This window comes from Gymnoscopelus microlampas (genome assembly GCF_963454915.1).
Source record: "Gymnoscopelus microlampas genome assembly, chromosome: 11".
Classification (NCBI taxonomy): domain Eukaryota; kingdom Metazoa; phylum Chordata; class Actinopteri; order Myctophiformes; family Myctophidae; genus Gymnoscopelus; species Gymnoscopelus microlampas.
This window is the reverse complement of record NC_139948.1, coordinates 50244760-50268363: the sequence shown is the minus strand read 5'-3', so window position 1 is coordinate 50268363 and position 23604 is coordinate 50244760. Positions and strand designations below refer to the sequence as shown.

The 23604-nt window shown below is 41.8% G+C and overlaps 2 protein-coding genes and 2 long non-coding RNA genes across 4 annotated transcripts in view; 3 read left to right on the top strand and 1 right to left on the bottom strand.

The window, feature by feature from the left end:
* The window catches only part of LOC311054841 (testis-expressed protein 2-like), a gene marked incomplete at its 5' end in the record, with an annotated part of 44801 nt that extends 43008 nt beyond the window's left edge, over positions 1–1793 (top strand). Inside the window, one exon of the mRNA XM_084070841.1 lies at positions 1238–1793. Coding sequence (XP_083926967.1) covers positions 1238–1408 — 171 coding nt within the window. The remainder of the gene's footprint in view (positions 1–1237) is intronic.
* Positions 1794–2930: 1137 nt separating this feature from the next.
* LOC311055163 lies at positions 2931–4849 on the top strand. The gene is made up of 2 exons (XR_014601765.1): positions 2931–3436; positions 3567–4849. It is a non-coding gene; the product is annotated as an uncharacterized lncRNA (long non-coding RNA).
* Positions 4850–8424: 3575 nt separating this feature from the next.
* Positions 8425–10948, bottom strand: LOC311055155. The gene is made up of 7 exons (XR_014601757.1): positions 10708–10948; positions 10479–10595; positions 10154–10269; positions 9844–9923; positions 9450–9650; positions 9165–9245; positions 8425–8954 (listed from the first exon to the last, which is right to left on the bottom strand). It is a non-coding gene; the product is annotated as an uncharacterized lncRNA (long non-coding RNA).
* A 1501-nt stretch (positions 10949–12449) lies between these two features.
* The window catches only part of ern1 (endoplasmic reticulum to nucleus signaling 1), a 75592-nt gene continuing 64437 nt past the window's right edge, over positions 12450–23604 (top strand). The window contains exon 1 of the mRNA XM_084071150.1: positions 12450–12853. Coding sequence (XP_083927276.1) covers positions 12728–12853 — 126 coding nt within the window. The 5' untranslated portion in view covers positions 12450–12727. The remainder of the gene's footprint in view (positions 12854–23604) is intronic.

Genomic DNA, 23604 nt, shown 5'->3' with positions numbered 1-23604 from the left:
AGAAAAAAAAATAGCCCAATGTAAAAAATTTGGTGACGCTATGTTAACTCATTTTGCTGGGGACCCCCTAAGGACCCCCGGGACCACTTTGAGAACCAATGATTTAGATGGCATTTGTAGAATCAGCCTCAGGTCTTAACACATTGACTGCCTGAATTATTTTCACTGCCTATTGTTATTCCTGCCAGAGATCTTTCAATGAAAAAAAAAAAAGTACTCAGGTATACCGAGATACAAAATTTTAAAGTTTTAAGTTAACAAGGAAGTGGATGAGAGTAAAGATCTTCAAAAATTCATATCTCCTTGGTCTTTGGGTCAAATTTAAAAAAATAAAAGTAAAAAAAATATATATATATATATATATATTTTTTTTTTTGCTAAAATCGAGTTAACTCGATCTTGGCAGTCAATGTTAGCCTGGTAAACCCTCCCTCCGGAAATCTCATTTTCATTTGATGTCAGGAAGGAGTCTGGCATGATCGCCCATTCTGCAATATTGGCTGCGGGCTGGAGTTGGGCGGGAGTAATACCGTTGACTGACAACCCCTTCAGCCAATTGCAGTGGATTTTTACGACCTCCGTCACTAATATGACGCAGCGGGACTTTTGAGACGGCCCAGCCCAAAATAGGTTGCCTTATGCGGATACATGCGTGTCACAGCCCGCCCCTCCCGGTTCTCTGAATTTATATTTTTAAATAGGCTCTGTCATGATTAATTGACCACATATATGAAGTTAAACAACTAAATTCTATCCAAACGATATCTTAATAGTAAATTCCGTGCCTCAAAAAAGAAGTTTGAGACCGTTTTAAAAACAAAAGTAAGAAGTGAAGGCACTCGCAGAACAACAATGGCTGCCGTTCGTCTTTTTTCGGCGTCACTCAGGCTGCACTCGGCTTCATTCGGGCTCACTCGAACTCGCCACCTGATTGGCCAACGTAAGCTGTCAATCACAGAACGATGAGCGACGACGCTGATAGGCGCGGTTAGGTCCTGATTTCGCTGGAAACTCCCCAATATTGCAGAATGGGCGTTCATGCCAGACTCCTTCCTGACATCAAATGAAAATGAGATTTCCGGAGGGAGGGTTTACCAGGCTAAGTCAATGTGTTAATGGGTGATAGAAGGTTGTGAATCACTGTGTTATGTAACGAACAGACACCATTTCAAAAGGGATAAAAAATATGTATGTAATCTCTCCTCTTATTGTCTTATTCCTTCTTCTTCTCTGCCAGAAAATATTCGTGATGCCAAACATGGACGACATCTGGCTGCCCATCATGCACTCTGCCATGGACACGCGTTCCAACGACAACTTGGTCACCGTGGCGACAACAACGACCGACACCAACACCTTGAAGGACTCGGAGACGACGTCGCAGTCCGACGACGCCTCGGACTTCTGAAGAGAAGAAGACAGGACTGCTGTTTTACAGCGAGACGCGTGTTGCCGTGGAAACGTGACATCCATGGAGACGCCCACCCGCCCACCCCCCTCAAAGTAAACCACAAGTTCTGCGCGAGTTCTGGGTGGGGCTTGGCTGGGTGTCAATCTTCCTGACGGTATTTCATACCGCTCCCCCCCCCCTAGCTGTGGTATTCCATAACCACTAGCTGCAAGGGTTTATGGGACTCCCTCTTTCTTTGGTGCTTCGCCCAGGTGGGCGTGGTTTTGAGGTCAGGTTAACGGCAGTGGCTCCCAAATAGTGGGGGGGACCCATTTTTATGGGTCGCGACTCGCAATTAAATATCCCTTTTCTTATTTATAAAACATATATATATTTAAAAAGATTTTCCCCACAATTATTCATTACAATTCCATTAAAAAAAAACTTTAGAAGTAGCGAAAATAGCCGATCTACAAGCTCACAACGCGTCGCGATGCGACGCGTTGTGAGCTTGTAGATCTGCTATTTTTTGGGGTAGTTTGGGTCCCGGGAAGACATAAAATTTCTCTTTTGGGTCTCGACCAAAAAAGGTTTGGGAACCTCTGGGGTTATTAAGGCATATTTCTGTGACGTTAGGGTTAGGTTTATGCATATATATATATATAACCACGCCCACCTGGGCGAAACACCAAAGAAAAGAGGGAGTCCCATGGGTTTTATGGATACCCCAGGAAGAGAAGAGACTCATAACACTGACATGGTGGGAGATGATAATGTCATGTGAAAGGAGGAGGACGGTAAGTTTGTTTATTGCATTCTACTGGTCATCTTGTCATCCAAACGAGACAACGATTGTTTGTAATTGATGCGACGGGGGGAAATATTGATCACAGCCGTCCAGGAGACGAGGAGGGACAGGGTTGAGAATGTGTTATCGATCAATCAATCATCAAGTGTGTTTTTCGTGCGTAAATACAAACTGCACTCCAACCCCCAACCAGAAGAACCATAATACCTGTGATGTACAGCTACACCAAACATCATCATATGGCTCTTTTCGACCAGAAGAACTAAAGCAAACCGTACTGTGCCGTACGTACTGTGTCAAGTTTTATCCACAGGCTCTGGGTTCGTTTCCGTACATGTTACGCCAGGGGTCTTCAACGTTTTCAGGCCAAGGACCCCCTAGCTGAGAGAGTGATGAAGCAGGGACCCTCTACTCTATATAGTATAAAATTGTGTTTCAGATTCAGAGTCTTTTTTTTTACTTAGTCTGCTCTTTTTTCCCTCTACACCTATAGCCTCTTTGCCAAAAATAGCCGATCTACAAGCTCTCAACGCCTCGCAGCGCGAGGCGTTGAGAGCTTGTAGATCTGCTATTTTTGGCTAAAAGTTCTCCTCAGAAAAGGGATGCTAAGGTTCAAGTGGTTATGGTAAAAAAAAAAAAATCATATCACACAAAGATTTGGCGGACCCCCTGTAGTAACTCTGAGGACCCCCTAGGGGTCCCGGACCCCCTGTTGAAGACCCCTGTATTACGCTATACGACTGGGTTTCAGATAAAGGTTCTCTCAGAACCTAAAATTTGGGCCTTGCTCAGGAGGAGGCGGTACTTCTTGGAAGCCAGGACTCAGAACTTAACGTTGAATGCTATTTGCTTTTTACCCCTATTTCTCCCCAATTTAGTCGTTATGCCAATTGATTCCTCCCCACACACATTTCTGTGTCGTATCCTACTGACTCACCTGCCAGTGAGGAGCCCCCACCGGGAGGACGTAGACGGAGAGCCTTCGTCCTACTCCTCCTCCCACCCAACACTCCCCGCTGACCGGCTCCACCCACAGCCCGTAGGAGTACGTGCAGAGACAAACATCACCCTCCTCCCCGCCCGGCCCGGCTTCCCTCCCCCCGAACACGGGCCAATTGTGTTCGTATAGACACTCGACAAAGCCGGCGGATTCGAACCCACAACCACCTCCTCCGCAGCGGTGGTGGTGGGCGGGCACTTTGCCACTGCACCACCCGAGCGCCCACCGAAAGTTACAGGTAAACGGCAGGTTCTGGGTTTAGCATTTCATAGTCGAAAAGAGCTCGTAGATGTATAAAATACACTTTAGTCTGACATTTCTGTTTGAATGGGTTTATCGTTAACTAATTAGCCCACATTTATGTTCAGTTATAGGTTGCAAATCCAACGAGCTGGAACCATAGCAGAATGAAAAAAACGGATGTGGCCGTCGAGGGAGAATAAACGTGTGCTTGTGTGTGTGTGTGTGTGTGTGTGTGTGTGTGTGTGTGTGTGGTGCGTGCGTGCGTGCGTGCGTGCGTGCGTGAATGAAAGTGAATGTTCTGAGAGAGAAATTAAAATCTTAAACTGTACGTTTTTTTGGAGATGGGCTTTTTGCCATAATGCTCTTGCATCTAATGCACGCCTGGCGGGGACGTCCAGAAGAATGGTGTCCCCCCCCATCCCCGCCATCCATCCACGTCGCTGCCTGTGCCATCTGCCTGGCACCTATATGCAAAACAGATCCAATGCCACTGTGTCCATCATACACACAGAACAATAACGGTGCCAACTTATGGAACCAAAACTGGTTCTTCAGAGTGATGCTATTACATAGAGGGAACTTTTTATTTTTTTGTTCAAGAAAGAACGGTCCTTCAAGGAACCATTTATTTTAATGGTTCTATAACAGTGGTTTTCAACCTTTTCCATGCCAAGGACCCCTAAATTGATATACATTTGGCCGCGGACCCCCAGAAGCAAAGATATCAGTTAATTTTCGCTTTAAACAATATAAATATTCAAAGATATGCAGATTATGCTCATTTTTTCAAGGTTTTTTAAAAATAGCAGATCTACAAGCTCATACCGCGGCACTCGGTGCCACGTTATATGAGCTTGTTTATCTGCTATTTTTGAATAGCCAAAGCTAAGTGGTTAAACATGATTGTGACACTCTGTTAACTAATTTAGCTGGGGACCCCCTGGTACTCCCTCAAGGACCGCTGGTGGTCCCTGGACCACTGGTTGAAAACCACTGTTCTATAAAGAACACCGAACCTTATACATTATATACTCCTGTTCCTTTTCTCCCTCTACACCAGATCTCATTGTTAGAAAATAGCCGATCTTGATCTACTCGGGTGAATGTTTGCCTATTAAGACAGAATTGGGACGATGGGGTATGAGTGGATATAAAGCTGCCTCAGAGAACCATTTCTGGTTCCTCAAAGAACTCCAATTGATTAATTGAATACACAGGACCGCAATGGAAACCAGCCCTCAGGGCTTTTTGTGTTATCCTTTTAGCGTTATTGCATAACTGTACCTCTGTACTTTTTTGCAAACCGTTAGTAAAGTATCCAATCGATCAAAAGGTTCTCTAGAACCACGTGAGGAACATGAAGAACCATTCACTAAATAAAATGGTTCTTTAGAATGTGACGGTTCCTCGTGGAACCATATAGCCTTTTAAAGAACCATCTGAGGACCATTATTTTTCTGTGTGTAGGTACCACTGGTGACGTCCTATACCCCACAATGCACTCTGTTCTGGACTACTGGAGATGTAGTTGTAGTTAAACCTGATTTGTACTTCGTCGCACGGCCGCGTGTCGCACGCTGAAAACAGCAGATCTACAAGCAGGATCCGCGGCACACGTCGAAGCATAAATTAGGCCAGTGGTTCTCAACGTGGGGTCCAGGGACCCTCGAGGGTTCCTTGAGGGGGTTCCAAATGGACCCTTTACAGCACCCTTGGTTCTCAAAGTGGATTCCAGGAATCTCTGGGTTCCTTTCATAGGGGTCTAAATTGACCCTTATAAGTCTGTAACTCAGACAGTATACACATGGAACCAAATGGACCCGTTCCATTTGTATTCTGTCGGAGTTTGAAATGTAAAAGTTTGAGAACCATTGCTTTACAGGTATGTAACTCTGAGAGTGTTACAGAAATGTAACCAAATGGACCCTTAGTTACGGGCCTTACAGGTCCATTTGGTTCCATTTGTACACTCTCAGTTATGTAGGTGGGGTTCTTGAAATTTGAAAAGTTTGAGAATCACGGCTGAAAACATGTAGCCTGGCATTGGCCAGACTGATAACGTGGATTCACTCACAAGTTCCTCCTCCACCGTGGAGGAGGAACTTGTGAGTGAATCCGCGTTATCAGTCTGGCCAATGCCAGGCTAGAAAACATGGGACACACACATTTTAGCCGGTGTGACTCACACCAGCTCTGTTTTTTTGCCAGAAATCCAAATACATCTGCAAACATGATAGCTCAAATGTTCAAGGTATAAAGATGAATGTATATTTAAAAAACAAAAACACAGTTTTCCATTGTGCAAGTAATCGGTTTCTATAATCGACATTTGTGCTCACATACAAACAAGCCATTATTCTTTTGGAGTTACTTTTCGATGTAATAATTACTCACACAGAGAAAGTGCAAATGTCGTGTGACTTTTCAGTTTTTTTGTTTGAATTGCCAAACGATTTGCCCGGTTATGCGTGACATATATATGTCCTATAAAGAGGCTTAAGAAAATGAGGAACCAACCCTTCGTTTCTATACTGTATATGTCACTGCTTCTGTCATAGGCAGTGATGATGTCACTGCTTATGTCATAAGCAGTGATAAGCCAGTGATTACCAGCCTGTGGGCATGATGGGGCCAGCAAGTATAAAGATTAAATAAATATAAAACTAAATAATGTGAAAAAACGAAATGCCATGGTATTTTTCTTTAAAACCTCGAAAGATTTGTTTTCATAGTGATACCAATAAATAGCAACTTAAAGTATACTACATTGGTACCATTGATCCAAGCCGGAACACAATCGATTGATTGATCATTAAAATGAACGCAGCCCAACCATGTGGCCGAACGCTTTCGAGATTTTCACGTCACGTGCCCTGATCCCGAAAAAGGTTGGGAGCCACTGGGTATAATAAGCGATGGGTTGATGACTCAATGCGCGGGGGCCGACTGGATTCTAGAGAGCAAAAGAAACTCTTAACTGACCAGTGGCTTATTGGTTGACCACAGCTGGAGAGGCGGAGGACAACAGCAAGGAGATAAATATCTAGCAAGACGATCAGAGATCTATACACCTATACCAATAACGTCTGGTGACATCCATATTAAATGAATGAACAATACAATACAATGCCTTTATATTGGGACGCAATGGGATGGAATCAGAATAGTTGTTGCCCCATACATTTAATTTCCCCAGACATTATCAGCAGTATAGGTGGAAATCTCTGATCCCCTGCATGTCTACCTGAGATGAGATTATGTGGGGGGTGATTTGAGGGGGGGGCGTGAGACAGGAGATGAAATCTCTCCCGTCAACAACACTACGTATCTGATACTGCGCGTCTAAGTAAAAAAAGGGAAGACCTCGTCAATTTCACCAAATCACATATGGGATATTAGCCATACTCATACTGCTTAATATGTTGTCAGGATACGTTCAGCTAATTGATGCTTTATCTCTTATTTATTTGCTGTTTTTTTTTCTCTCTTCTGTAATGTAAGAAAATAATAATATATAAATGAACTCAAATGACAGCAAATGTGTAATTTGCCATGCTATCGTACTCTCTTGCTTTTACAGATTTGTTTATATTTGTTTTATGTTCAGAAATATCGCCTTTGATGGCAAAGTGTATGAGGCAGAAAGTGCCTTTAAAATAATAACATTCCTCCATAGTAGTGGGCCATCAAACACGTTAACTACATCAGTGTGGGGGATACAGGAAACTTGTTCAAAGTTCTTTGTGCCATGGGTATGTGTCTGATAAGTCCTTGGGTTTTCACAAGTCGTGGTGTAGTTTCTTTGCACAGTGGTGAAATTATCAACACGTTGCTGTCGTGGTCAGTGATGTCACAGAATGTCATGATTCTGATCGATGTGGATCAATAAAAATAAAAAATAAAATCTTTTGCTTGAAAACAAGCACTGGCTTCTGGAAGCATCTGTGTTCACTGGAATGGGGATGTACTCGAAAACAGAACACTGTTTTTAGAACATAAAGAGGAACTAAAACAGGAAAACATGGGGCGAGTCAGACCCCTAATGGCTTTGTTTTCATACATCAGTCTCATAGGAATGTCATTTCTCATTTGTGATATGTTCTGAGGAATTTCTTTGATTATAAGACCATACTCATGACTGTTAAATGCAGGGTCAGTTAAGAACACACAAATGCATGCTTCATTGTTGATTAGGACTCTTCTCAGGGCTGTGCGGTCGTGCACAAACTTGACATTTCCTTTCTTGACTTGTGTTACTTTGTTGCACCTCCGGGAAAAGGCACCAATCTACTGTACCTCAATTATTTGTTTGTTTCTGAGATAACATTGTCATCATTGTGCTGCTCAGCTTCAACCTGACTAGTGTATGTCTAATCAGCAAGAGTAAACATGTATAGTGCTCAGGGCCTTTAACCATTTAAGCCTTATACGACAGCAAACACAGCTGATCTACAAGCTCACATGTCGCATCACGGCACACTGACCTTGTAGACTGGTTATTTTTGCAGTTTGATATCTACATTAGAAAAAAGTTCATGTTTTTGAAAAATTACCCAAAAAAGGGATGCCAGAGTTAGTGTGGTCAAAATGTAAACCCAGCTGAATTCATGAACAGGCCATTCAAATGTGAAGGACAAGTTTCCTAGGGCATTGTGGGCATCACTTCCTGTCGATTTGGTAACTGATCAATTCGACGGAACACCCTAGGAAACTTGTGGATAGTGGATGTAAAAATAGGCGCAGTGAATCACCTTCACTAGAAATTAATCCATTTTGTGAATTGCTTTTAAAAGAGAGACTTGGGAGGAAGTGCCAAGAAACCCCAGTTATAACAATCCATGCATGCTCTTGCACTGGCTTGACCATTGGTAGCCACGGGGAAAGGCTATTTTGGTTTAGTGACAGTGCTTGAAACAAAGTAATCACATTACAAAAAACAGTGAACAGATTAAAGAATGCACAAGAGCATAAGATTGTAAACGAGATTTATTTTAGTTGAGGTTCAAATAATGCACAACCTCAATGGGAAATATTAGGCAACAATATCACTGGTCATCAATGACCAGTATAGACAGTGGTTCTTAACTTTTTTATTTCAACTTCCCCCAGTTTGTCATCACTGCAATATTTTGTCAATAGTAATATGTATAAATAGTGTACATATTAGAATTTAGATTACATCCCCCTAACCTTTTACAAATTGACTAGGATAGTAAACGGCCCCATCCCAGTGCCCAATCTTCAGGGTGGCATTCATTTGCAAATGCCCACGTTATTGTAAAAGTAGCAGAGGCTGGCGACAGAGGACAGGAGGTACAGACTTGCTCTTTGCATCTCCATAAACATAAACTGCCTCAACGGTTTAATTGCAAGGACCCCCAGAACCCCCTTGAGAACCTCTGGTCTTATAGCACAATTTGCACAGGGACTTTCAAATCTGCGTTGTCCGTTAACTACACGCTGGCCACGTCTTCCCTTCTGCAGCATTACATACTGGTCCGAGCTCCAGATGCCTGATGGAAGAAAAAAATAAGAAATACAAAAACATTTAATTATAGTTCAGCTACAAATATCTTTTTTATCAGAGTGTGTCACAGCCAGGTTCTCATGTCAGTTTTTGGAAGTTGACGTCATTATTTATCGGTCTAACGCGTTGAGTAACATCATTCAAAACCACAGTGACATTTCAACAAGCTCATAAACGTTAATGCACAAATACATACCCGAGTATATTAATGGAGGGCCTTCTGTACAGCAAGCTGGCCAGGTCTAGCCTTCAGAAATCCCTCCATCTCCAAATACGCCTGAGGGGAAAAAACAAAACACAAAAAATGTTTCACTAATAGTTAAAAAAAAGATCCCTCTAATAACAGACTGTTACAGTTAGAGGTGTTAATGACAGTTTGGAAAAGTTGACTTCATGTTTTATCAGAAGTCTAACGCAAAGTAGCATCATCCATTCATAACCCCAAACTACAGTTATTAAACGTTTCAACAAGCACACATACATGGATGAGATGTATAACATCGGAGGAGGGACTTCCATCATTCTGCAGAAGCACATGGTGCCGTCAGAGGTCTGGTCTGACCACAGCTCTCCTCAGGGCACACACCCAGCGGTCTTTGCACGGGGACTTTCAATCTGCGTTGTCTGTTATCACGCTGGCCACGTCTTGCCTTCTGCAGCAAGACATCCGAGCTCCAGATGCCTGATGGAGAGCGAAAAAAACCCACATTAGTTCATCTACAAAGATCTCTTTTATCAGAGTGTGTCACAGACAGGTTCTCATGTCAGTTTTTGGAAGTTGACGTCATTATTTATCGGTCTAACGCGTTGAGTAACATCATTCAAAACCAGTGACATTTCAACAAGCTCATAAACGTTAATGCACACATACATACCTGAGTATATTAATGAAGGGCCTTCTGTACAGCAAGCTGGCCAGGTCTAGCCCTCTGCATCCATCCATCTCCAAATACGCCTGAGGGGGGAAGAATACAAAAAAAAACGTTTCACTAATAGTAGTTAAATTACCAAAACATCCCTCTAATAACCGAGTTGTTACAGTTATAGGTTGTAATGTCAGTTTGGAAAAGTTGACTTCATGTTTTATCAGAAGTCTAACGCAAAGTAGCATCATCCATTCAAACCACCAAAAACTACAGTTATTACATGTTTTCAACAAGCTTATAAACGTTAATGCACACATACATGAATACAAGCTGCAGAGACACGCGACAGTCCTGGCTTTTGACCATGCGTGACAAACGGCAGCAAGCCGTCCAGGTCTTGAAGTTCTGTAGCATCGCATCCATCTCCAAATATGCCTTACGGGGGAACACAAACACAAAAACGTTTCACTAATAGTTCAACAACATCTCTTTACATCACATACTGTTAACGGTTATGTCAGTTTGGAAAAGTTGACTTCATGTGTTATCAGAAGTCTAACGCAAAGTAACATCATCCAAAACCCCCAAAAAAGCTACAGTTATTAAACATTTCAACAAGCACTTTCTTTGACTTGCACACATACATGGATGGAGATGGATGGAGGAGGGCCTTCCATCCAATCTGCATTAGCACATGGTGCATCAGAGGTCCGTCTGACCACAGCTCTCCTCAGGACACAGACAGCCGCACCTGTCCAAACCTGAAAAAAACAAAATCAAGTCACGTTAACAAAAGATACACATTTAAGCAACGATGTTAGCCTTATACTGAGTTTGTGTCAAGCTAGTTAAGAGAAAGGCAAGCTAGTAGACCTGGTCATGATGTTAGCACGCTGCTAACTGCGTTAGCCGATAAGTCACATGGCAGACAGTTAGTTCTTCGATCATCTGTCGTGGTTGGTGATCCACGAAGCACCAGTCCTCCTAAACCACTTCACTAGCGACATTATCATGAATAAATGTCAAGAACAACGCGAATTTAAATGAAAAAGTCAACATTAATGTTATTTCTAAGCTTCCATCTGTCCAGAGGAGCACATGCTGCTTCCTTCTGGCTCGCATCCTTAGAAAATGTCACCCGGAAGTGATAAGTCGAATTTATACGCCTGTATCCTTGAAAAAAAAAAGGGCAGATCTACAAGCTATCAACGCGTCGCTAAAGCGACGCGTTGATACCTTGTAGATCTGCTCTTTCGGGCGACACCGCCTCCAAGTCGACTCCGGACGTTTCCCATTGGCTCGTACGGATCCCATGCTTCGCTCCCATTGGCTCGTACGGATCCCCATGCTTCGCTCCCGTTGGCTCGGACGGGTCACGTGCTGCACTCCGCCACCCAGATTGGACGAAGCGCTCCAAAAAAAGGTCCCACCCCCTCCTCCTCTTCTCCGGACACGGTTTTCATCACTACCAGCGTTGCCATGTCCGATTGTTATAAGCGACTTAGGGCTTCTTTTTCTGTGAAGTTGCTTGTAATTATTGGTGGTTGCAGGGTTTTTTTGGCTTGTTTTTAAAGTGTAGTCACTTATATGGGCTTGTTTCCTGATGTTGTTTTAAACCAGTGGTTCTCATAACATTTTCATACCAAGGACCCCCAAATTAATATGTATTTGTCCACCGATCCCTTCATTTGAAAATATTGTGTGCCAAGGACACCCGTACAGGCCGGATTTGTGTTGTTAAAATGTTTCTAAAATATTTCCCCCTTTTATACCGTAAAATACATACATAAAATATGCAGATCTACAAGCTTGTAGATCTGCTATTTTCAAATAGCCAATGTGGTTACAGTGGTGTAAAGTAACTGTACATTTACTCAAGTACTGTACTTCAGTACAATTTTGATTTTTTTTTTTACTTTACTGGAGTGGAGTATTTCCAGTTTTCATTATTTTTTACTTCTACTCCACTACATCTCAGAGGCAAATATTGTACTTTTACTCCACTACAATTATTTTAAACTTTAATTACTAGTTACTTTATATATTTTTATTATTATTACAAAACATACATGAACCACATTCAGCCCTATCTACATTATGGCCATTTGAAAATAGCAGATCTACAACTAAGCTCATAATGTGTTGTGAAAGATTTTTATACATTTTATACATTTGAAAACCTGTGAAATGGGACATTCTGCATAATGAGTAGTTAAGTAATTTTTTTATTCCGGACTTTTACTCGTAACAAACATTATTATTAAGCAGTATTGATACTTTTACTTAAGCAAAAACATTTGAGTACTTTTCCCACCACTGATATAGGTTAAACCATTGGTTCTCAAAGTGGGGTCCAGGGACCCCCAGGGGTACTTGAGGGGGTTCCAGGGGGTACCCAGCAAAATGTGTAAATATAGCATCTTTTATACTTTGGCTATTTTTGAACAGCCAAAGAAATCTAAAATGACACAGATACTTACCCGGATTGAATGTGTTTAAGCTATAAGGCTAAGTTTGAACTTAGTGTGAGGTGGTGCAACTGGCCCCTGGGCTGGTATGCTTACTTCTCTCACGGCATCTGGCAACCCTCCTCACTACAGGAAGCAGAAGGAACACACTAACACAAGTAGAGACAGAAGAACATCTGAGGAAACGTCGCCACATTAAAAACAAACCAGGAGAGTCTTAACAAAAATGACCGTCTTTGTGTTCATATCGGGAGCTTCGTATTGGTCTTCGTAGCTCATTGGCAGTGAGTTGTTCTAATGTAGCTTTAACGGGTTTATAGCCTCTCCTTTCTAACCGTCCGGGACTCCCAACCCCCCCCTACCCTATCCTCCACCCCTCCACCGGGCCGTGTCTCCCACCCTCCCCGGCAGAAGACGTCCACAGCATGGACTGGAGGACGAGCAGTAGCCGGTGTCACCACCACCGCAGGGCCCTGGTACCGGTGGTACGGGTGGTCTGGTGCTTCCTCCTGGCTCTGCTCTGCTGGCCCACCGGTCCTCTGCACAGCAAGGTAATTAAACCAACCCTCATTATCACATTAAACCAGGGGGGTCCGGGAGCCCCTTGGTGGGGGGTCCTTAGAGAGAGTTACTACAGGGGGAGACACCAAATATGATTTTGATTTGATATGATTTTTTTTTTTTTTGCATTAACCACTTGAACCCTAGGCATCCCTTTGGCTTAAAAAATAGCAGATCTACAAGCTCGAGGCATTGTGAGCTTGTAGATCTGCTATTTTTGGTGTAGAGGTAAAAAAGAGTAGAACCAAGTCTTAAGTTTAATCTGAAACGCAATGTTATACAATAGAGGGGGTCCCTGCTTCATCTCTCTCTCTCAGCTAGCGGGTCCTTGGCCTGAAAAACGTTGAAGAACCTTGCATTAAACTACACCTGTTGTCTAATTAGAAGAATATACTGTTACATTAACCACTTATTATTATTCGATCAATTGAGTACAAACGACCCCAATGGAAACAAGCCATAGGGTTTCTCTGGTTTAAAATCATCTTAGCAGACCTGGTATTGAACTGTACTTTCATGTGCTTTTTTTTGGTCAAACTGCTAATAAACAATCAGTCAGTTGATTAATTAATTAGACGAATACTGTTAGGTGGTTTCATGTTATTATTCTGTTTGTACCACGGTTAGGTATCTAGGCAGCCAGCCCACTCTTGTGGTTTTAAAGAAGTCAGATCTGGTATAAAGGCTAATCTGCAGCTCTTTAGATCAGATTATCCATTGTTAAAACCAATTTTAAAGGTCTCAGGGGGTCTTCCAATACCTGCTTAAGATGCTGGGGCTGGGGGCGGGGTGGTCTGTCTCTGTCTGGATTACTGTGAGGAAACAACTAGAGAACAGAACAGACAAGATGCTAGTAGAGACTGTGACTGTAGGATGGTATTAATGTTGTTGTAGGCTAGAACCTGATGGGCAGGATTGATTGAATACTTAATTAGTCAGAAATGTAAACAGTCGAGGTACAGTCAGACATTCAGTCAACATTAAGGCTTTAAAGGATAACACCAAAAAGTCATGGGGACAACAAGAGCGACCGAGGGACAGACAGATGTGTTCTTTTGTCAGTTATTCAGGAGGCTTGCTGCCTGGTATTCCAGCAGCCAGCATGGTTAGAGATGTATGTTGACAATGATCCCTGGAGTTTACACTGGAGTTTACACTGGGGTTTACACTGGAGTTTACACTGGAGTTTACATTGGAGTTTACACTGGAGTTTACACTGGGGTTTACACTGGGGCTGCAAGAGATGATTAAAACCAAGCTAGTGGTATCAATCAGCATAGCAATTTTAGATGCTTGCACAGTGAACCTCGTCTTATTCATTATTATGTGCCTAGCTTTAATGTGTCCCTCATAAGAGGCAGCACAGGAATTCCAATCCAAATCATGCCATCATGAAAATAAAATAAAAACATAGTTGTACCTGGCTGTCACCAATACCATGTGTTTGGTGGTAGATTAATATTTGATCAGTAAAAACCTTTGCTTTCATGAAGCCAGTCTTTAAGATCATGGAACGCAGAGAGAGACTGTTTTGCTCGTGTGTACGTGCATTATCTTATCACAAAAGTAGATTAGGTTGTATGTGTGTGGCTGTGCTGGTGGTGCATACACGTGACAGACGCTCTCTTTGAACTAAAGTGATGGTGAATGTGTTGTTTGACACAGGGACGGTGGCTCAAATCAAATGCCTGCACACAGCGGTCTACAATCTCTACAATAATGACAGCATGTAGTTGGTTGTATGTGTCGCACGTTGGCCCACCGTTACGTTAACGTGTGTGTCTTGTTGTTCATGGCAATTACTGGGGAGTTGGTGTGTTAATCTTGTGCAGCCAGTTATATTGCATTATTTCATCTGTTCGGTTGACATGAAGCATTGGTTCTCAAAGTGGGGTTCGAGGACCCTCAGGGGTGCTTGGGGAGGAGTACCAGGGGGTCCCCATCAATTTATTTAAATAAGCGTCACAATCATTTTATCCATATGTTTTACGTTGGCTATTCAAAAATAGCATATCTACATTCTCACAGTGTGTCACTTCGTGCCACTCTGTGAGCTTGTACATCTGCTATTTTTGTATTTGTTTTGAACACGTGTCTGCAAAATGTTTAGTAATTTTTAATCTTTTACACAAATCTTCTCTTCTGGGGCTCCCTAGCACAAAACATTTTTCAGATGGGGGTCCGCAGCCAAATAAGTATCAATGTGGGGGTCCTTGACATGAACAAGTGTCTGATCCATTAAAATGCATTCAGTCGAGAAAACGACAAACTCTATTGTGGACGTGTTTGACATTGTTTGCATTTGTCACATTGGAGGTATGAAGAACGGCGAGCAATTTCCTCCATCACTTTTTATTCCTCATTTGAATCTGTGGTTAGCCGAACCCACAAGGTTACAACAACCAACCAGAAATGTTTTTTTGTTGATAAGATCTTCTGTTAGTTCCTGTGCTAACTGATTATGCCTGCACACATCTGAACCGTTCAGAGGATGCTTAAAGTGCTTGCGGAGCACTTTAAGCAATGGGGGGAAAGTGCCCATTACTTTGTAAACTGTCCAGGAGACGTGAAGACGTTAACCCAGGCTATAGGTTAGACCTGGGAAAATAAATCTGTACATTTGTTATCAGTCAGGAAATCTCTTCCACTTCCACTTATACATATTGACCACTGCATAACAGCTAAATATTCTAGGTAGGTACGCTGTAAAATCCAGAGTCTTATGTCTCCATTGGTTTCATTTGTACTCTCTCTGTGAGTGTGACATAAACGCTTCACTCCTTCCCCTTACCATGTGTTTCTTTATGGTGGTGAAATGATTGATATAACAACCAACAAAGAATTAATCAAATAACAGTATTTGAATAATGGGTTAAGTGTGATTCATTTGAACATTTCTAATATGTGCTAATTAGAAGAACTTGTGAACTCTTGTCTTTGTTTTGTTTTTTTATTGCTGGGCTAACTAACATATTGAGCAATCTCACAATGTCTGTTTGGAGTCAGACGATAACATGAGCATTTACCATCATTTCTTATTTTTTCAGTAATTTACACATTTTGTGGTCTAAATCATTCACATAGATCAGTGGTTCTCGAACTTAAACATTTTAAGGACCCCCTTTAACTCTGACAGTATACAAATGGAACCAAATGGACCCATTAGGGTCCATTTGGTTCCATTTGTATACTGTCAGAGTTACATATTTGCAAGGGTCAATTTAGAACCCCGTGTTGATTTTGTCGACTAAAACTATGATGATAAAATGTTGGTCGATTACCTTTTTTCACTGACCAAAACGAAATAAAAACTAAGCTATGATGACTAAAACTAAGAATAAATATATTGCCAATTTCGTCAACAAATAAAAACTAGACTAAAATGTTAGTGAGGGATCTAGTGGAGAAGAGATCCAGTAGAACTAAAAGACAAGTCATTTTATGTTTGTTTGCACTCGGGTGTTGCGCTCTGAAAATAGCAGATCTACAAGCTCACTGCGACGCGTTGTGAGCTTGTAGATCGGCTATTTTCAGCATGCAACTAAGTGTACAATCAGCCATTACAACGCCATCAAGGCAGCGCCAAAATACATTTTAGTCGACTAAATCAACTGTAGATTTAGTCGACTAAAATCTTAAGATAAATTTAGTCGACTAAAACTAGACTAAAACTAAAACATTTCAGATGACTAAGATATGACCAATGGAATTTTATTCAAAAGACTTTGACTAATCAAAATTTGCAGTCAAAAATCAACACTGGAGCCCCCTCAAGGAATCTTGAGAGACCCTGGAGAACAACACAGACACAGATAAATCAAATAATACACCTAAAATAAACAGATTCTGGAAATAATCATTGGATATTGCTCAAGCTGACATGATGAGAGGCAGAGCTGACAGCTTTAGGATGGGACTAACATGGGATCACACTGTTGTTCTAGTGCATGTGTTCCATAAACGTTGCAGTCAGTCTGTTGACAGAAGGGCCAGCCAAACACACGTGGTGATTAGAAGTAGAACTCCATCTTTGTTTAGCCCCATTAAGACCGGGAACGCATCTGTGTCATTTTAGATTTGAGCCATAGCCATTATTTTATACTTTGGCTATTACAAATATACTAGCAGATCTACAAGCTCATAGCGCGGCACCGAGTGCCGCGCTATGAGCTTGTAGATCTGTTATTTTTTGAAAAATCGTGAACATGTGTGCAAATCTTTGAATATATATATATATATATATATTTAAAGCGAACATTTGTAACTCAAATCTTTGCTTCTGGGGGTCCCTGGAACAACATATTTTTAGATGGGGGTCCGCGACCAAATGCATATAATTTTGGGGGTCCTTGACTTGGGTTACATGGCGGCTTTCCGACATGACGCCTTTCCGACATTAACGAACCCTATACCTAACCCTGACCTTAACCGCACGCGGAAGCCACTTGTCGGAGTGGCGAGATGTCGGGATGGAAGGCGGTTACCCTTGACTTGAATAGGTTTGAGAAACACTGATATTATTTTGGCAACATACGGTTTTCAGAAAACTGTTTTGTAGACATTTTTAGATGCATTCGAAAATGTTAGGCAGGTGAGCTGGTAACCAGAACCTCTTTTACAAGGCCTAAAAGCCACACAATTAAATCCTTAATCGCAATTATTTGCATGACAATTTAATCGTCGGGTTAAGATGATGATAAAAAAAAAAAAAATGAGCATCGTATTCACTGGCCCTTTAAGGCAGCCGCCACGGCCTGGCCTCGTTTCATACGGGAAAGGAGCTCAGAAGAACCTGCCAAGAATTTTGGGTTTCGCCCAGTTCTGTTGTATATTATGTAACTCACTTACGCAATGTCTGACTTTCCCCTGTTAAAACGCAGCAGAACAGGGAAGTTACGTCCCTCTCTGTCCCTCTTCTTTGAGGAAAAGGGCCATAAAACCACCTTCAAAACACAACAAACAGTGCAGAGATGTTCAGCAAACCTGAACTGTTTAAGCAACCATCCGGTTCTCCCCCAAACCCAGTCCACTGACACAGGGGTTCCCAGTAAATGTTCCACGCCATGGACTGGTGGTTCTCAATTTTTTCAGGCAGTGACCCCCCCAAAATAATCATATTTGAACTGGGGACCCCCCAACCTGATAAGCTAAGCACTTGAAATGTATACAGTTGAGGCATGATATTTAAGTGTGACTCGATTCCACAGATATATATTGTGAAAATAGCAGATCTACAAGCTTGTAGATCAGCTATTTTCACAATATGTGCCTCTTTCTTATATTATTTGGCCAATGTTTGACCAGCTAGTTTGTTGATTGATACAGTAGGCCTAATGGTATTTTCTTTGCTTTAAAAAAAAAAAGGTCTTAAAAGTCCTTAAATTGTCACTTCACGGTCTTCTAGGGACCCCCCAAAATATTGTGGGGGTTAAAGGCTTTTAACCTCCCCCCAAAATAGCCGATCAACAATCTCACAACGCATCACATTGCGATGTACTGTGAGTTTGTAGATCTGCTATTTCCAAAGATTATCGAAAAAAGAAAAGTTGATTGAATAATGACGTTCCAAAAATAGGGACACGGCAGGTTGAAAGTGGTTTAACTGCCTCAATAATAATGTGAATTATTTATTTGTGACATATTCTTACATATAATATATGTAAGAATATGTCACAGGGACAATATTATTGTCCCTGTGGGGGACCCCCACTTTGAAATGCTGTGGGCTGACAGATGTTATGGTTGAGGACGGTTTCTGGCTTGTGAAACCGAAAGGTTTGACTTCACACGAATGTCGTTGTTGTTGTCATCCTCCTTCCAGTAAAGGTTGTGTTGTGTTGTCGTCGTGCTGCCGGTCAGATCTCAGCCCAGCGGGGAAACAGCCACAGGTGTCCAGGGTTGTTGACGCAAAGCGCCAGTGTCTCAGAGACTGTGACATTATTATAGCAAGGAATCTACTATCGTCAAACCATGAGAGGTTCCACCATCAACTAAGATGGATGGATGTAGTGTGAAACTATGAAAGATGATGTGAAAATGCTAAAAAGGAAGGAACATGGTGTGAAAATAACTCAGCCAATTCCAGTTGTTTTTTTTTCCACTCAATTCTTCCTGTTTGGGAGCATGGACCACAGACCATGCTTGTCCACAGTTTGGGTTCTATGTTCCTTAGGGTTAACCTAGGTTTAGTGTTAAGGTTGTAAAGCCCTTTTAGCTGTAGTACGTACACACAGAAATATGTATATTTTGTATTGTGGATTCTCCTAAGGTGTATTATTATTATGATGATTATTATTATTATTATTATAGCCCTGGCCCAAGAGCTTTTAACCCATTAAGACCTGGAACTGTGTCATTTTTAGATTTGAGCTAAGAAAGCATTATTGTACACTTTAGGCTATTCAAAAATAGCAGATATACAAGCTCCTAGTGCGGCACCGAGTGCCGCGCTACGAGCTTGTAGATCTGCTATTTTTGAAAAATTGTGAAAATGTGTGCAAATCTTTGAATATATATATATTTTTAAAGCGAAGATTTTGAACTCAAATCTTTGCTTCTGGGGGGTCCCTGGAACAAAATATTTTGATGGGGTCCTTGGCCAAATACATATAATTTTGGGGGTCCTTGACATGAAAAAGTTTGAGAACCATTGATACAGAAACATACGTTTTTCAGAATACTGTTGAGATTTAGGAGACATGTAGAATCGGCTTCAGGTCTCAATGGTTTAAAAAGGCAATCAGACAGACAGACAGACAGTCATTGAAATTCAGTTGTCACACAAAGTCCTGCTGTCCCTCAGCAACACTCAACTAGCCTCGTGCTGGCCTGGCCTTTTGCATGGCATTGGGCTGAGTGTGAGGAAGGCCAAGGCTGCATGGTTCAGACAGACATACAGGCAGGCAGGCAGACAGACAGACAGACAGACAGACAGACAGACAGACAGACAGACAGACAGACAGACAGACAGACAGACAGGCCCTGAGTGAGTCAGTGTGTGACTGAAGGCTGCTCTGTTTGCTCATGCCATGTGCCTGAGCACTGCCTGCCTCCTGGCTGACTGACTGACTGGCCTAAGTCTGGGCAGTGGGAACGCATCTGTGTCATTTTAGATTTCTTTGGCTATTCAAAAATAGCAGATAATAATGATATACAAGCTCATAGCGCGGCGCTCTATGAGCTTGTAGATCTGCTATCGTGAAAATTTGTGCAATCTGGGGGGTCCCTGGAACCACATATTTTGAGATGGGGGGGGGGGGGGGATACATAGTATTTTGGGGGCCCTTGACTTGAAAAGGTTTGAGAACCACGGCACTGATTATAGCACCATACATTTTCAAAAAACAGGTAGGATGTGTAAATTACATCAGATTTCGGTGCTCTTTAGTCTATATTGTGCCATAACGGTTCTCCATCCCGGCCTTCCTTGGTCTTGGCCCCGTAGAGAGAGACCCCCCCCCGTGAAGCCTGACACCTGATCAGATTTATACCTTGTTGCTTGGTGCGCCCCACACAGTGTACAACACAGACTTAACAGTTGCCTCTCTATCCCAGCCTTTTCTTGCACCTAATACATGAAAGAAACCCCCGCTGTGTTTCATTACAGTAGTAACGTCGGCCTGGGGGCTATGCTTTTTTCTTTTATCCCTTTTTAAACTCCTTTAACCCATTAAGACCGGCGGGAACGCATCTGTGACATTTTCAGATTGCATTGGCTGTTAACAAAATAGCAGATCTACAAGCTCATAGCATGGCATAGAGCGCCACGCTATGAGCTTGTAGATCTGCAAAAAAAAAAGAAAACTCCTGGAAAATGTGTGCAAACTTCAATATATAAATGTTTTAAAGCAAATACTTTTGAACTCTGATCTGTACTTCCGGGGGGTCCCTGGAACAACATATTTTGAGATGAGGGTCCGCGGCCAAATACATGGCATTTTGGGTGCAGTTTGAGAACCACTGATATTATAGCAACATAAGTTAAAAAAAAACAAAAAACTGTTAGGCTTTAGAAGACATTTGTAGAATCCCCCAGAAGCAAACAAATGTGTAGTTAAAAATGTTTGCTTTAAAAAATAAATATATATATATATATATATATATATATATATATATATATATATATATATATATATATATATATATATATATATATATATATATATATTAAACGATTTGCAAAGAATGTCATGATTTTTCAAAAAATGGCAGATCTGATCTGCTATTTTTGAATCGCCAAAGACATCTTAAAAATTACACAGATGTTTTCCCGGTCTGAATGGGTTAAGCGCAGCACAGAGAGCTCAGAGAGCTGGTTTCAAGTAGTCTACTGCTTTTTGGATCTTGTTGGTAAGTCAGAAGAGTTCTCAAGTACACCCCGCCCCCCTGCCCCGCCCCCATCCTATCCCAGCTGGACCTCTGCCTGCATCATTGGTGCCAGAAACACGATGAAGCCTACAGCTCAGTTGTCAAGCCTCATGGTGGTGTTTTTGTTGTTGAGTTCCACTACAGTGGGCAGTGGTGGGACAAAGTACTCTCATGTTCTACTTGAGTAAAAATATCAATATCGCAATGTAGAAATACTGTGTTCAAAATGTTACTTGAGTAAAAGTACAAACATTTTGGCATCAAAATATACTTAAAGTCCCAAAAATAGCGTATCTACAAGCTCGCACTTGTAGATCGTCTATTTTCAAATAGCCTATGTATAAAATAGGGCTGAAGTGGTTAATGTATGCTTTATAATAATAATTTATACCTGGAAAAGTAACTAGTAGTAACTTAAGTTTTTCAAATAATTGTAGTGGAGTAAAAGTACAATATTTGCCTCTGAGATGAAGTGGAGTAGAAGTAACAGTATTGAAAATTGGAAATACTTTAGTTAAGTAAAAATACCTCAACATTGTACTTATAATTGTAATTGTACACACACGCATGCGCGAACACACACACACACACACACACACACACACACACACACACACACACACACACACACACACACACACACACACACACACACACACACACACACACACACACACACACACACACCACCCCCACAGTGCTGTTTAGCTCGGCCTCTAATCCACTCATGGCTGAGTCACGTAAGAAGCAGGAGGTTTTGGTCAGGGATTCAGGTTGCGGCATATAAAATGCCTCCCCCTCAATCCCTCATACATTACACAGACCATCATCATATGCCCTAGCATCTGTAGTCTTTTACTTTTTGTATTTATTCATTCATTTCAAATAGCCGGCTAGTGCAGAGACAGGAAATCAAGGTCAAAGAGGGACACTTGTGACCAGACAAACTGCTAACCGGGCCCACACACTGGGGTCCCTGGCCTGGCCTGGCCTGGTCTGGCCTGCACCCACTAGAACAGGGGTCTTCAACAGGGGATCCGGGACCCCTAGGGGTTCCTCAGAGTTACTACAGGGGGTCCGCCAAATCTTTGCGTGATATGATGTTTTCCTTTTACATTAACCACTTCAACCCTAGCCAAAAATAGCAGATCTACAGCTTTTGTAGATCTGCTATTTTTGGCATGTGTATAGGGAAAAAAGGGCAGAAAAAGTTTATCTGAAACACAATTTGATACAATACAGAGGGGGTCCCTGCTTCATCTCTCACTCAGCTAGGGGGTCCTTGGCCTGAAAACGTTGAAGACCCCTGCACTAGAAGCACATGGCTAGCGCAACAACCGGCTTACTTAGAATCAGTTTATGTATCAGTTTCCAGTTTAACAAGAATGAATGAATGAATTGCGTTAATAATACCATGCAAGAGGGGGGGCACGAAGGTCCTGGGTTCAATTCCCGCTGTGGGGCGCTGGGGGCGTGTCTTCTCCTCCGCGTCATCAGTGCCCATACCCTATGTGGTAAAAAAACGTTTTTTTAAAGTGACCACCTAAACACGTCCATCTTGAAAACCACAGAATCCTCCTCACTTTGTTCCTGTGGTTGTTGTGTGAGCTTTCTCTGTCTTTTTGTTAAAGGGTCTACACCATGAATTTTAACTTTTTCTTCATTTTTGTGTGTTTTTGGTCTCCCCCACCTCTCTTCTGTTCCAACAAATACCCGACTTCGAGCATGCAGGCTTTCATAGGCTATCTGTGGTTTTCATGTAAATTGGTCTGAAAACAGTCCGTCAGATTTGTTCCCCCACCCTACGTCACGTCTGGGAACAATTCCTCCCGTTTTTCAGTTCTAACCAAAAAAAAAAATCCAAAAAAAGATTTTTTTTTTTTTTTTTTTAATTTTTTTTTTTTTTTTAATTTTTTCTTATTTTTTTTTTTTACTTTTTCCACACAGAACCAGGACATGACATGCATACAAACTGGCTCAATAGCGCCCCGTGCCAAACAGGACAATGTGGTATTGCAGGTGAAAGTGCTTTATAAGCCAGAGAGAAGTTAGTTGGAATGAGTATATCTGAGGCTTGATTTAGGCTCAAACCTTTTGAAAAACGTTTGAGGGACATAAACAATATGATATCAAATATTATTATTATTTTTTAAATTCATGGTGTAGCTCCTTTAAACTTATGTTGCTATAATATCAGTGGTTCTCAAACTTTTTTCATGTCAAGGACCACCCAAAATGATATGTCCCCCCCCCCATCTCAAAATGTTTTGTTCCAGGGGCCCCCAGACGCAAAAATTTGAGTGAATATATTGTATATTGTATATGTATATTCTATGTCACACAAAAGTAGCAAAAATAGCCGATCTACAAGCTC